Consider the following 16,217-nt stretch of genomic DNA (forward strand, 5'->3'; position numbering starts at 1 on the left):
GACTAGAAACTCGTAATGGCCGTAACAAGTTCTGAATGCTGTCTTAGAGACGTCCTCATCCCGGACTCTCAGCTGATGGTATCCTGACCTCAGATCAATTTTGGAGTAATAACTCGACCCTTGCAACTGGTCGAATAAGTCATCAATGCGCGGCAGAGGGTAACAGTTCTTCACTGTCACCTTGTTTAGTTCGCGGTAATCTATGCACATCCTGAAAGTGCCATCCTTCTTCTTCACAAATAGTACTGGAGCTCCCCAAGGCGAAGAGCTTGGACGAATAAAGCCCTTTTCCAAGAGCTCTTGTAGCTGCTTTGAAAGTTCCTCCAGTTCAGTTGGAGCTAAACGATACGTTGCGCGGGCTATTGGTGCTGCTCCTGGAGCGAGCTCGATTTGAAATTCGACCTGGCGATGAGGAGGTAAACCGGGTAAATCTTCAGGAAACACCTGAGGAAAGTCGCGTACTACTGGAATATCCTCCAACTTCTTTTCTTTCGCTGATGCATCAGTAACGAGTGCCAAGATGGCAGTGTGCCCCTTCCGTAAACATTTCTGAGCCTTCAAGAAAGAGATGATGCCAACCACAACACCACTCTTGTCGCCTTGAATTTCGAGAGGTTCCTTGCCAGAACGAGGAATGCGAACTATCTTTTCCTTGCATAAGATTTCTGCCTGCTGTCGGGACAGCCAATCCATCCCAATAACGATATCGAAGCTTCCCAAGACTATGGGAATAAGGTCGATGGAGAACGCTTGACCGGCTAAGACAATATTACAACCCCTGACTACATGTGTGGCTCCTAGACTCTTACCATTAGCTAATTCTATGACATGTTTGGTGGTTAAGAGTGTTGGTGCACGTTTTAACAATTTACTCACTTTCAAAGATATATAACTTGTATCCACACCCGAATCAAACAAAACAGTAACATAAATATCGTCGAGAAGAAACTTACCCATAACCACATTGGGATCATTCCTTGCGTCGCCCTGACCCAGCACGAAAGCACGACCCCGAGCTTCGTTGCCATTGTTGTTGTTGTTTCCCCCATTGTTGTTGTTGTTTCCCCCATTGTTGTTGTTCCCATTGCCCTGGTGATTGTTGTTGTTGTGATTCTGGTTCTAGTTCAATTGAGGGCAATCACGTTTGAAATGACCTTCAGCCCCACACTGGAAACATCCCCGGTTTCCTCGCTGTGGCTGCCGCTGCTGGTTCTGTGGAGCTGGTGGTGGGTGTTGCTGATTCTGGTTCGCAGGTCGCGCACTCCTGCAGTCTTTAGCTTCATGCCCTAACTTGAGACATCTCTGACAACGTTCCTTGCGACACCGTCCACTGTGGTGTCTGTTGCACCTATTACATAGTGGGTGAAATCCCCGATATCCACCCTGCCCCTGACTGCCTGATGATTGCTGACTCGGATTCTGGTAGTCATTTGTCTTGCGCTGTTGTGCTTGAGACTGAACGGAAACTGATCCCTTGCTGGAATCCCCATCCCACTTTCTTTTGTTATCGCTGGGTGTAGCAGAAGTAGCAGCTGGAGTAGTAGCACTGATGTGTTTGGGCAGCTTGTTCTGTTCCACCGCCTGGTCCGTGAGGCGATGAGCAAGACGCTGGATGTCTTGGATATTGTCGAGGTTAGCCGATGTCACATGGCTCTGAATCTCGGATACTAGACCCTTGAGGTATAACTCGATGCGCTTGATTGGAGGGTCCACCATGGTTGGACGCAAGATGGCCAGTTCGTTCGACCGTTTCGTGTAAGCTTCGATTTCCGACCCCGTCATTTTCAAATGATATAGCTCCACTTCCAACTTGTGGATGTCATCGCGGGTGCAGTATTCCCTTTTGATCAGTTCTTTGAATTCGTTCCAAGGGGTGGCGTTAGCAGCTGCCAGCCCTAGAATCTGAACTTCACCAGGTTAGAGCGATTCCTTCCAAAGTACCAGTGGCGTACTTGACCCTGCGAGCCTCAGGGCATTCACACATCTCGAATACTGACTCGAGCTTCTCAAACCAATGGAGTAGTCCCACTGCTCCCTCTGTGCCACTGAATGTGCTTGGACGACAGTCCATGAAGTTCTTGAATGTGCAGAAAGGTTGTGGAGCGTTTTGACCTGCTTGTGCATAGAATAGGACAATATTAAATACAAAGGTTGATTTAGGAATATAGGATTCAAAGATCCTATTGTGTATCCCATCCGCAGGGTATACTACCTGCTTGTGCAGCTGCAAGTGCCGCAGCTACTTGTTCAGCAATGAGAGCCGTCAACTGGGCTTGAGTCATGTTCACCCGTCCTGACATGATCTTCATAGTAAAAGTAGGATAAGTGAGAATGGTTCACGAGTAGTGCGATGACAGAAGGGTGTAAGCACATAGGTGTTCTCATGTAATGACGTATAGTGGGCAATGTAATCTAAGCATGCTACGAGCAAAGTTCTATGTAGTTCTAGCAAACAGGTAATAAACATAAACCTTATTACCTAGAATGTTGAGTCTTGCACGTGGAGCGAAGCGTCGTTGTGGATCGTTGAGAGCACTGTTCTGGTTATAGTCTGGCTTTAATAAAAACGTTTTTCCCATATTAAAACCAAGTTCTCTATAACCAATGGCTCTGATACCAATCTGTCACACCCCCAAAATCCACACGCGGAGTACCACCGCTTGGAGGCGTGACATGACCAGGATCAAGCCACCAATCATATTGAACATGTAATTAATATCAAGTAAAAGTAAATGCAAACCAATCATTCAATACGATAGGTGTTCAAAACATAATTATAGTTTCAAGGTGTAGCGGAAGCATAAGTACGAAAACCCAATGTATAACATAAGTTCAAATGTTTAAATGTTTTAACATGGCATCCACGATCCATGTCCCACAACGACCTGCTCCTCCCTGTGCAAGCTCCATATGTACCTAAGGTCCTGCAAGGCATGCAGCAGAGAATCAACAACTAGTTGAGCGAGTTCACAATTAATAGTTCAGTAATCGTAATAGTATAGTAAGCCTTGTGTTCGTTCATTAAGTCATGTAACGTATTAGTTCGTATCGCGGCCCTCTAGGCATGTATGCGAAGATTAGGGAAAATTCCCAAGTATTCTAGACTAGGTATATTTGTATCGCGGCCACCCGGCATGTGTGCGAAGTTTAGTGTATAGTTCGCGGCCTTCCTAGGCATGTGTGCGAAGATTGGTCATATTATCGCGGCCAACCCCGGCATGTGTGCGAAGATCAGTTCTTTAAGTATCACTAGTCTAGTCGTATCTTATCAATAACCCTTCCTCACCCGAGGACCATATAACTAAGTTCCATAAGCTAGGTAAGTACAAGTAAATAATCCAAACCCATTCCCACCCTGGGAACCCCATGCCTTGGCTGTGTGAACTCACCTTGGTTTGCTCGGTATGCTAAGTATGTGCTCACAGTTAATCAATCACGTCCTAAGGTACGCACGTATACATGATCAGTTTATATCCAAGTTGTTCACGTATATGTATAACCACAGAAGTACTAACATGTATCCAATATCATATAAGTCATGCATATCACTTAACAGCAGTTAATCAAATCCAGTTAACCTCTAACAGAGTTAAATCAGGTTACTGTGCAAAATTATCCAAATCGGCGAAACACAGATTGGCGAAACACATTCTGTTTCGTCGTGAACTCCTTTGGCGAAACACATTCTGTTTCGTCAATTACTCTTGGCGAAATACCTCTTCTGTTTCGCCAAACACCCTTGGCGAAACACCCCTTCTGTTTCGCCAAAAATTCTGTTTCGTGCATAAGTTAGTTACGTCAATTACCAGTTACGCAAATAATGCAGCAAACCCTAACAGCCGTCAACATCATACGAACATCATACAGTAATCTTAATGCATAATTCATACGGTATCTATATAGCAATTCATTCATAGTTATCGATTACTAATCATAACATAATCACGGTTTTAACTTTAAACGATCTAACATATGATTTAGACATTTCACGAGAGTCCGAACACATAACCAGCCTATCGAAACCCTATACTGATTATCATCAACAAGTAATCCGATTTTTGATATACTATAATTGTAACCAATAGCATAGATCCTATTGTTGTCAAATCATTAGCCACACATGAACACAAACGTTATTCAGCATCTACCACATTGACTTCAAGCAAAACAGATAGTAAAGATTTAAATCAAACAATTACACAATGATTAGACACTAACCACGAAGGATGGAATAGCAATTAGATCGATTCGGGTTTCCAGGAACACACGATTGCCGTCAACAGGGAACAGGAAGCTCTAGGGTTTTCTTATTTTTGCCAAACGTATGAAACAGAAGTCTGCGTATGTTATTATACTGGGCCCGTAATGGGCTTCGGCGAATATGGGCTCCGCGAAACACATACGTTTCGTCGAGTAGGTTGTTGACGAAACGAAACTCTGTTTCGTCGAGGTGAACTTGGCGAGACACACTTGTTTCGTTGTGAAGGTTATCCAGGACTTAACTAGTTCAAGTGTTTACTAACAGGTTCACACTATATCATTAACACATATTCCTATAACCATCGCAATACGTTTTATCATATAGCACAAAACATATCCAACAATCATAATACGTTTCATTATAACACAACGTGTATTGTTACAAGTCAACAAGTCAAACAACTAAACAGTCAAAGTCAACGTGCAATAAATGTGAAAGTGAAAGTCGGAAACTCGAGTTGTCACATATATACTTTTCTAGGAAGTTACCTATACATTTTCTAGGAAGCTTCCTACCTACATATATATCCTCTTACACCTTCCTAGCACCTTCCTTTGATATTATCTATCTCATATATATTTATTTTCATGTATATCTATTTAGGTGTTTAATTTACTTAATTAATCTTGCTTAGCTTAATTAATCTTGCTTAGCTTATTTAATCTTGCTTAGCTTAATTAATCTTGCTTAACTGATTAATTAATCATACTTAACTTGATTAACCTTACTTAGCCGATTAATTAAATAACGTAACTAGCTGATTAATTAACTTACTTAGCTTACTTAACTGCTAAGTTTCCTTTCCTGTTAACTTGCCGTAGCTATTAAGTTTTCTAAACCGCTAAATTATCTTAATAGGTAAGTTTGATATACAGTTTCCTGATTATGAGTTCTAATTTCTAGACACAAGAACTCGTATTAGTGTATTAACTCAATTCAACTTTAACGATAATCACGAGATCGAAACCCTCACAACGAATGACAAAGTGCAACACTTAAACATCCATCGAATTCACGACGAATGACAAAGTATAGCCCTAATGTGGGTAGCACTTAAACATCCATCGGATAGTTTCAATCGATCGGATAAAGTATTGTACCAGTGATTAAAGTTATTATCCTAATAACGGGCAGAGTTTCGGGATTTAGAAGGTGTAATCCCGAGCTACTATTTACTATAATAAAAGCCGAAGGAAAGAAAAGAATTGAACAGTTTGAAATGTAGCAGTGATCGAGTTATTACGCTGTTGTCGCGGCAACGTTTTCTGCTGTGTGTGTTTTTGGAGTAAACAGAGGATATCTGAACGTACAAAATGAGTTTTTACGTCGAACCAACGCCCAAATTCAAGTGCCAAACTCCTCTATTTATACTGGAAAAACAGCTCCCTCGCGTGGCGCGAGAGACTGTCGCGTGGCGCGAGGGGTACCCCCTAGCATAGGGTTGCCATGTGTCTCAGTAACTTGGGTGAGTTGACGGTTCTTTAAAATTCGAATTCTATCGAAAACTGTTTAGATAATATCAACTAGGAAATACCCCCCCCCTGCTTTTTAGGGGCCCTGATCCTGATTCCAAATGTTCTGAAATTTTTAGGGGTTATGCAGAATTACTTGGGGGTCTCAATTAGGGTTTCCTATTGGATAAAATAAGATAAGAAATAATAGTTTTGGTGAGAGTTGTTACAGCGGCCCTCAAAACAGTGTTCCGAGGGGGATCAACAAAATCACACAAGCTCCACTTGCCTATTTGACATTTACCCACGTTAATACAATTACAATTAGCAGAGTAAATTCAAAGCAAATTGCCACGTAACTTCATCATCCCTCTGGAAGGAAGGGTACAACCGGATATCATGCCATAGCAAGCTCATCCCCGCCATCAACAGGCCCCCCTCCGGGATGACTGTGCACTCGGAGGGGCGTTGACACAACCTCTTAAACAAAGCATTTTGAACATAAGCATCAGCAGGGGGACCGTCGTCCTTGAACTTGTTCTTGGCTCCCATTTCCCTCCACTGCATTTCTCCGGGGATAACACTGGCATCAATATAGAAGCACTTCTTCTTCCATTCCTTATCCCTGGAATTGGTAGGGAAGTCCCTCAATCAAGACACACCAATGTCGCGTCTATCAAAAGTAAAAAGGGAGATTTCCAAACAAGAACGAAAAAAACCCTAAACACTGTAATTTCAGGGATATGACCCAGGGCTATGCAAGCAAACTCAAAGTGACGAAGTTTTACCAACCCTAAAGGATGTAATTGGGAGATGTGAATGGGATACTTATCAAGAACGGCCTTAAAAACTTGGTGATTGGCAACCGAAAATTGTAAAATTTGAAAAAATCACTGAACAGAGTGATTTTGCCCTCTTTCAACAGAAACGCCGTGTCTGTCTTGGACGGCAGCACTGGATTCCACTCTGACTTAGTATCATACTCTTGTACAAGATTGTTGTATGATACAGGCCCCCATTTGCAATATAGGCCATTTTCGAAATCAAGAATGTGAAGAAGTTGTGAGCAAAGATGGAAATGGAAAAACCCTAAACCGGAAACCTATTTATAAGGGATAATAACCTTTTGAATTCAAAAATGCAAACGGATGGGAACGCGTGTCAAAACAGGGGAGGTAAACTGTCATCCTAATGATGACCGCCGCCATTTTTCAAAAAGCAACAGTACTCACACTCGAGAAACTGGCACTCAAAGGGGGTATTTTGACTTTTTCCTTTTTTAGTCCGACCCCATGAAATTCATTTTATAACTTCGGACTGGGGGGACATGACGAGGTATGACCCGGAACGGCTAACCCGACCCGGTCATTACCTATTATTTTATTAACATTTAATTGCACATGTTTATTCTAGAATGTTCCATTCTGCATGGATAAACCACGTAACCAAATCCCCAATCTTTTGGGAAGATCATGCAAATCCCTAACTTATCGGAGCCCATCCTAAGTTAAGGGAAACCCTAATGGTAAACTATAAATAGAGGTAAACATCAAAGGTATGATTCATTCTGCTCTCGTTTACTCTCTCTCTCTCTCTCTCTCTCTCTACACATATTGTTTTACTCCCAAAACCGAGACTTTTTCTCACACCGGATGGTGGTTACAGGAATAACCCCATTCCTGTAACGAGTCCTAACGCTAACGGTGTTCTGTTTTGTAGTCAGCTATTCGGATCGCCAAGAGTTGAAGTCCTAGTCAGAGCCTACCGTTCAGGTCAGTGTTTCTTCAGCATGTTGACAAAATTCTTTCAAAAGTTTTCTATAGCAGTTTATAGAAGACTAGTCCATAATTATTTTAAATTTGTTAATCCAAAAGTGTTAAAATTAAATATTAACTAGAAACTTGTACTCTCATGGTTTACTCATATAGTGTTATTTCAAATCTAATATCAATCATGGAAGTTTAGACGCACAATCGTTGTATATAGTGTAGACACACCTTTCTAGTCAAAGGTTCCTCAACATTTTTATAGGCACCCACTCCAAGTTCAATGGTATTGTAATCTCACGGTTTACTCGAATAAAATATTTACATTTATACGACATAAATGGGTTTTTTATTGTTACTAGTTAAATTTCCGTCCGCGCGTTGCGGCGAGGACTCAATGACTGCAAAACGCGTGTCAGTAATGGCAAGCAGATATCTAATATCAAAACATAAATAAAAATGTCGTGAAACAGATAGTCAATCCGTCCTAAAAAAACGATTTTAAATAACCTAATATATAATAATATGACCCACACGTCATACACCTTGAAAATTCGGTTGTTTTCAATTCAGTTATTACGGTGCTAACACGTTAAAATATGGATGAGCTCGGTACCTGTAACGGCACCAAAAGTGCCGATCCGGAAAATCATCAAAATTAGGTACCGGCACCGAAAATGCGGTACAATATGGTATGGTATTTGAAGGTAAAAGTCAATAAATATAGGTATGGTGCTAGACCGTTGTCGAACCGAAAGTAACGATTCTAAAAACGCCAAAAGGTGGGTACCAAATTGGTACCGAAAATGATTTGGTATAGGAAATTTGACACCGATACGATACCGGTTTGATTACAGGATTTGATACGATTTGCTCATCAATAATCTAAATATCCAAGTTAATTTTACATGCTACAATTCATTTATTACGTAAAAAGGCAAAAAATAAAGCAAAATAAGTTGTTGTGTATATAAAATCTCATTCAAACGAAATACAGTTTACTTACTGTGTGTATGAAAAGTAATCTAAACTGTGCAATTACTTGCATTGGTACGTTGCTGCCGGATTTGATGAGCTAGGTACCAACCGGTACCGAAAATACCGTTACCGAAATCCCCAGAAATGGGTACCGGTACCGAGTATACCTGGTACAGTACAGTTTGATACGGTCGGTACTGGTACGGCACCGGTATTTGAGAGTAAAACCCGATGAGTAACGATGCCAAGCGGATACCTAAAATACACTCAGTTTAATAAATTTGATACCGATACCGGTACCCAATACTATTCATTCAATTATAATACACTCAGTTTAATAAATTGGATACCGGTACCAGTACCCAATACTATTCATTCAATTATATTTTTATTACTTTTCTTTCAATACTCTTTTTAATATTTATTTATGATTATACCTGGTACAGTACGACTTGATACGGTCGGTACTGGTACGACACCGGTATTTGAGAGTAAAACCCAATGAGTACCGATGCCAAGCGGATACCGAAAGTACACTCAGTTTAATAAATTTGATACCGGTACCGGTACCCAATACTATTCATTCAATTATAATACACTCAGTTTAATAAATTGGGTACCGGATACTATTCATTCAATTATATTTTTATTACTTTTCTTTCGATACTCATTTTAATATTTATTTATGATTACTGTTCATTTGCTTTCCTTTTTAATATATAGGGTCAATTTCTATTATTAATTTTTATTTTAAGCAAAATTTGGTTTTTCATTTTTAACTTTGAAGATACACTTTTTTCTTATAAAGTATTGAGTATGTCGTTGCGACGTGTTTATTGTTATCTATGTTTGAATATAAATTTGATCCAAAACCGAGTTGTGAATAGTAACATACAAGTGATCGAAACACAAATATAAATGTCATCAAAACTATCTCGGAGTTTAGTTTTTTATATAAGAAAATGCCCTTTACCCTTTTCGTCTTTTTTTAATGTAATAATATAATTAGGGTCAGGATTTAGAGAGAACGGTGAGAACGATTTTGGTGGTGGCATGTGGCATTGATGCTAAATTACACTAAGGGGTGATATTGTGAAAAACCCACTCACATGAACTGGGTGTTCAAATAAAACGCCATAAAAACACCCAATTCAGAAAAACGCCATGAAAATACCCAGTTAAAAACGCGATAAAACACCCAGTTCAGAAAAACGCCATGAAAAACCTCAGTTGAAAACGCCATAAAACACTCAGTTCAGAAAAACCCCATAAAAATACCTAGTTAAAACGCCATAAAAACACCTAGTTCAGAAAAACGCCATGAAAATACCTGGTCTAAAACGCCATAAAACACCCAGTTCTGAAAAACGCCATAAAACCCAGTTAATTTTTTTTCGAAAAGTATATCAATAGTATACTCGTTGGAAAGATAAAAAAACGCTGAGTTTTATGGTGTAATTTTTTTCGAAAAATAATCACGTATAAAAAGTTCTTATCGTTTAAATATGATGGGGGAAAATGACATGTGATTAGCATGTGTACCTTTGTTTGGATCTTCCTATTTTACCACTCCTGGTAGTTCCAAGACCCCTATTAGTTACAAAAAAGTTACCGCATCAATCTCAGCCACAAACAACTAAGATCTTGTGGCTGAGAATCATTCTCACCGTTCTCACACTTTGAGGCGTTCTCTCCTGATCATGTTCCTTCACAATAAAATCACTAGTAAACCATTGCTAGGTGCTTCCGGTCAAATATAACCGATACGAGTGTTGGTTCTATACCACTACCCTGACAAACAAAATCGATTCCGACCCAACAAAATTGGTACCGATATTTTTTTATGGTTTTTGATCGATGTAAAAAATACCTGATGATATTTCTTTGGGTCTATCAAGACTGCTACGAACCAAACAAAATCGCTACCGGTATTTGTTTTTTTAGTTTTCTCTCTCGGTTCCTATAGTGAGTGTCGGTACCTTAAATGAACTAAATCGTTACTGACCAAATTCTCGTCATGTGTCGACGTGTAGCACAGGAAAATCCTAGTAGTTGAAAATAAAATCATTAATAAGAAAGATAATTTATACAGTCTTGTTGCATATTTTTTTGGATTTATATTGAGTAACGTACTTTACAATGTGTTGTATTATTTTATGTGATGGTGCAAAATGACCTAATGAAAATATCAAGGCATTTAGTTGTGGGGTTACGGGTTAGTTGCAAGATGCTAACGACAGAATAATAAATAAAGGAAGGTTGTCCGAAAGCTGGGTTAGGTTAGGACTGAGTGGTGAGTAGTGGGGTCTAAAATAATAAATAAATAAAATATTATTGTTTATAATATTATAATTAATTAATTATGAATATTAATATTATAATGAAACAAGTGGGTGTTGGAAGACTGAAAATAACCAGCAATTAAAGGGTGAGACGTGGACAGGTCACGTCTGGCGTACGGCATGGACCGTACGGAAATTTACGGACACACTTTATACGGTACTAAATTCATCGTCATAAGTCATAACTTCCTGGACCCACACTCCTCTTTCTTATTTTACATTTTCTATATATTAATCATCTTCAAATAAAAATTTAATATATCTGGAATTTTATTTTAAATATTTTTTGATAATTAATTAATAAGAAAATCACATGTGCTCCTAATGTATATATGTTTGAATAAATTTTAAAGGTAAAAAAACTGTTAAAATTGTGTGCTACACACCTATGGTTAATAAAATAGTTCAACGCTCTTTATTTTTTAATGAATTTTGAAATGACATGACAATTTGAATAATTATTTAATTAGCGACGTTGAACGTCAAAGAAAAATATATTTCTATTAAATTATATCAATCCTGTTTTTTTTTTTAAATAACAGAAAATTGTATCCATAACTTTGAAATCTAAGGCTAGAATTTAAAATTGTTGAACATTTGTCTCCTGCATTAACTTGTCATTTAATGCTCAACTACCGATGGTCGGTAATGAAAAATGGTTTTTCATACAGGGACAAACTTGGTGGTCTTCCACTCTTCCTACTCGCTTGCGACGGTGTCTCAAAAATATACCAAATGGGGGCCATAACACTACACAGCATATTGTGTAACATGATGATTAGTGACAAGTTTAATAATGCGTTTGTATTGAAGAATTGATTTTTTGTAATTTAGTGAATGTTAAACAAATTAAACCACAACGCTTCAAAAGTATCGTGGGGTTATATCGTATGACATCATTGTAAACGCTCTCAAATCTCATTGAAATGAAAATTGAAAATCGCTGACAAATTGAAAAAGTGTTCTAACCTGCTACAACTCGATCTAAGAACAGAGACAAAAACAGTGGTAGACTTAGGTGTGGCAGGCGGGGGTCGGTTGCACCCCATAACAAATAACTTTTTTAGTATATACATGATATAAACCTGGACGACCCTCAAGAAATTTTGACAAGAACCCGATGGAATTTTGACATCGACTCCCAAGTTGTTGATCACAAGTTCCGATGATGAACATGTCATGGACTTGTAATACTTCGGATACCCGACTGTAATCAATAGTGACTTAATTCCACCATTCTAATTCTAAACATCTTTGATTATCAAATTTTAATTCCATTTAATTGCTTGCTAAAAGTCGTTGATCACAAATTCTAATTACGAGCAAATTGTGGGCCAGTAATACTTCAGATCTTCGATACTTTCTGTCACCGGACACCAATCACTGATTACCACCATTTTACACCACTGAAGATTACTGGTCCATATATACAATGTATCACTATTTTCTTGTTGTCATATACTGCCAATTATAACCACCGACTATTCCAGCTCACCAGCGAAGTACAACCGCTTAATGTCGTAGTACCATCACAGCACACGACATGACACAAAAAAAAAAAAAAAAAAAAACCAGAATTCGAGCTCTTAAAAATAACATTTTAAAGATAAGATAGATAGTCCTTTGTTTGGTAAAAGAAAAACAGACAAGATAAGATAGTGCTATGTTTGGTCATCATATTTACTAGATTTACAAATAAGTGAGCAATTTATCCATTTTTTTTTTTTTTTGACAAAAAGGACTTCTGTAGCTAATTACATTTATTCTTCTTACTATGAAATGTATAAAAAGAAAACACGAGTCTATATGGAATTTCCAGAATCATACAATGCCAAGTTGGATTCAACTTTTGATCATCAAACGTATCTTGCTTTTTCACTAGAAATGTGGCATTCCTCGTCATGTCCACCTACGTGACTCCTATATAATATGCATATGACTCGGATTCAGACCACTACCTCATCCTCTGTTACATACTTTTAGTAAGTAATATACCTACCAATCATGGAATCATACCACACACATATATATACATATATATTATGAACATGTATATATATTTCTCATTCTGTGTTAGTTTAATAAACATTTTAATAACATACCTTTATGATTGATTACGCGGTCATGCATCACCATAGCTGGTACATGACTGTCCCAAAAATATAAAATAGGAACAATATTATAGCCTAAAGAGTGGTGGATATATTAAGTAACAATTCAACTATGGGTATTAATTAAATATATTATATAAAGGTGTTGATAAAAAGATGCAAAATTACCGACAATAATATATCGCCTTTTCCTTTTTCCCACGCCCTGACATGCCAATGTAATGTAGGATAAGATTCTTCAAGACAACTCATTTTAGCTCATAACCATCTCCTCTCTTCTCTGTAACAAAAACACGGACACACATATACATATAACACATACGGAGGGACCGTTACTTTAGTGTTAATAGCATGTTAGGAACTGTGAGAATCAAATAATATATATACATATGTATATTTTATTTTGAATGTGTACAATAGACATGTTTTTCCCTCCTACTACTCTAGTTATTTTTTTTATCCAGTGCATTATGTAGTTCTCGTGTTGTTTCTGAAAAAAAAAAGAAAAAACGTATTCCTCCGTTTTCTTTATGTACTCGTTGAAAGACGTGTAGAATGTGGTGTTGGTATTTATAGACATGTACAAGAATATTGCTTTTATAATTGTGAGAAAAATATTCACAATCATATAAACACGTACAAACATAAATTTTGTTACACTTCAAAATGTAAAGAAAAATACATTTCGATTGTCAAGCCCCCCGTGTGAAGAAAAATTAGGTCTGTCATATTAATTTCTAAACATTTTTAAGACAAGATATACTGTGTACGTGATTATGCATATGAATAAATTTTTACAACTATAAACTTTAAAAATCATGAGTTTTTAATATATTTTAATGCTTATAATTGTTTTATGCTAAACACGTTCATAAGCGTTAATAAATTGTGAAACACCCGTCTCAAAACCGTACAAGTTGGCTCCCTACCTCACTTGATATCCTATTTCAAACCATGAAATCGAGCGAATAAGAAACCGAAATCACATGACATTATTGTTTATTTTTGTTCTAAACATATTAACATGTTTCGTACTAATAAACTATTATTTCATATTTGTATATAAGCATATCATCATGTGCACATTATACATGGTATCATAACACATGAATAAAGACAAATTTAAAACGAATATAAGGTGAAATTGCGTGAAAGTAACCGGTTAGACCGGTGGTCATATAATGTAGAATTCTACAATAACAAATAACAAAAATAATAATAAATAAATAAATAAATACAACTAGTTGGTCACGAGTCACAAGACCCATATGGCCTTATTTGGTTTTATGGAATTTTTATTTTCAAACTAGAAATTAATAAAATAAATAAATAAATAGAAAAATAAAAGATAATAATTGTACCTTGCAAGTACGCCTACCTGTACCCTCTCTCCCTCAGCCCCTTTTTATAGTCCTCTCTCCACACACACTCCTCATTCACAATCTCAAACTGACAAACCTAAACCTTAAATACCTCAACCTCAAATCTCAATCTCAATCTCAACCTCAACCTTAACTATGAAGAAGCTCATCCGCCGCCTCTCCCGAGTGGCTGACTCATCCCACTACTCTCTTTTACGGTCCGACCCTCGGTTCTCCCGCCGCTCACGGACCCCCAAATCCCGCCGCAGCGGCGGGGTTCCCGAGGGTCATTTACCCGTATATGTTGGCGATGAGATGGAACGTTTCATCGTCAGCGCCGACTTACTCAACCACCCAATCTTCATCAGCTTGTTAAACAAATCGGCTCAAGAATACGGCTACGAGCAAAAAGGCGTGCTCCGTATCCCGTGTCATGTGCTCCTCTTCGAGCGGGTTCTTGAAGCCATGCGGCTCGGCCAAGAAGCCGATTACGATCAGCTCCAGCTCCAACTCCAGCTTCAACTTCTCGCCGATTGTTAGCCGAATTTTTTTTTCTTAATTAGGAGTAGCCGCTTATTTTTATTAATGTTTTGATGGTTTTACATATACGTTAACAGATCGGTTTTTTATTAGGTCTGTAAATATCGCTTAATTAATTTTCATGTGTAAATTTAATTATTAAACACGAGCCTCGTTAGTGTTTTCGGTGGTGGTTGTTTTTATTTAATTAGTGCGTAATTTAATTTAAAATAATTTCTGGTGATGTTGTGACGTAAATTTGGTGTGCGGTCACTTTTGAGATGTCGAATCAATCTGAGAAACAAAAAGATATTAGCTGTTGTTGGCTACGGAAATGAAATGCTACCCATTATTTAATTATAAGTTTTTTTTTCTTTGTTTTTATTCATAAATTGGTACGGTTGCCCCATGTGCTTGATGGTCTCATGGTCATTTATTTTGACATTATTTTCCAGCTAGCCATTATTATGATTTCTTGTTTTTGTAAAACACTTTTACTTGAAAAAAAAAAAGGAGAAAAGGATAGGGTTAGTTTTGAGGTGGTGATGTACATCACATATTAAAATTGTGGGACTATATCGTTTATGATTGTAAAACTAAAATACAAAATGCAGGATATTCAAATGAATGAACTTTTAGTGTAAGCAACTCAAATTTTTTACATGTAGAGGAGAACCGGAGAAGAAGAATTTACTCTAGGCCCATTTTTGATTTGTTTCTTCTAAAACATACCTCATGTGTATACATGTTCATTTCTCGTTGTATATCAACCGAAGTAACAAACACTATCGAAAATTACTAATCCGTGATTGTATATACACAAAAACACAATAGGCGGTCTTATAATTTGTGTGTCTAGAACCAGAGTAGGGAATCAAATGGAGAAAACAAACCAATCATATAAGATGTATTAATCCGATAAAAAATCCATTAAGGATTTGTAAATGCGATTAAATTGTTGTTAATGACCCCTTAAAGACTACTTGACAATTGACACATATAGCTGACACAATCAATTGAGAAAATGGTTTGAAAAAATTTATGTGTGTGGAAAATCTAGAATTGTGGTCTGCAGATCGTAAGCGTGCATGTGTTAAGTTTTTCCAAGTCATTTTAGTCCACAGGTTGCAGGTCTTGGAATTTGATTTCATTTACTTCAACCTTAATTTAGACATTTTTAGCTTGTAATAAAGATATAAAAAAGAAGAGGTGGAACTCATAGAGTATTAGACATGTATAGTAAAGGTAGTTTGTTGTCTGTTTACCTACTATTCTTGTATAATTTTCTTAATGAAATATCTTTACTTTACATACTATACACACTGTTTTTTTAATGATTTTACCTTTACTCAACTTTTACTAAAATCATAAAAGAAAAAAGCGCATGTATGATATTGGAATCTTGTTGAATACACAACTTTGATCTTT

The 16,217-nt window shown here is 37.4% G+C and overlaps 1 protein-coding gene across 1 annotated transcript; it reads left to right on the forward strand.

The window, feature by feature from the left end:
- Positions 1–14,333: 14,333 nt before the first annotated feature.
- LOC110929818 (auxin-responsive protein SAUR71) lies at positions 14,334–14,975 on the forward strand. Its single transcript, XM_022173008.2, has one exon. The coding sequence runs from the start codon at positions 14,427–14,429 to the stop codon at positions 14,808–14,810; it is 384 nt and encodes a 127-aa protein (XP_022028700.1). The 5' UTR covers positions 14,334–14,426; the 3' UTR covers positions 14,811–14,975.
- Positions 14,976–16,217: the final 1,242 nt, after the last annotated feature.

The sequence above is a fragment of the Helianthus annuus genome, chromosome 3, assembly GCF_002127325.2.
Source record: "Helianthus annuus cultivar XRQ/B chromosome 3, HanXRQr2.0-SUNRISE, whole genome shotgun sequence".
NCBI classification, from domain to species: Eukaryota; Viridiplantae; Streptophyta; class Magnoliopsida; order Asterales; family Asteraceae; genus Helianthus; species Helianthus annuus.

What these genes read in the sequence shown, in the direction of transcription:
- LOC110929818 (XM_022173008.2), top strand. Translation starts at nt 14,427, where the DNA reads ATGAAGAAGCTCATCCGCCGCCTCTCCCGAGTGGCTGACTCATCCCAC.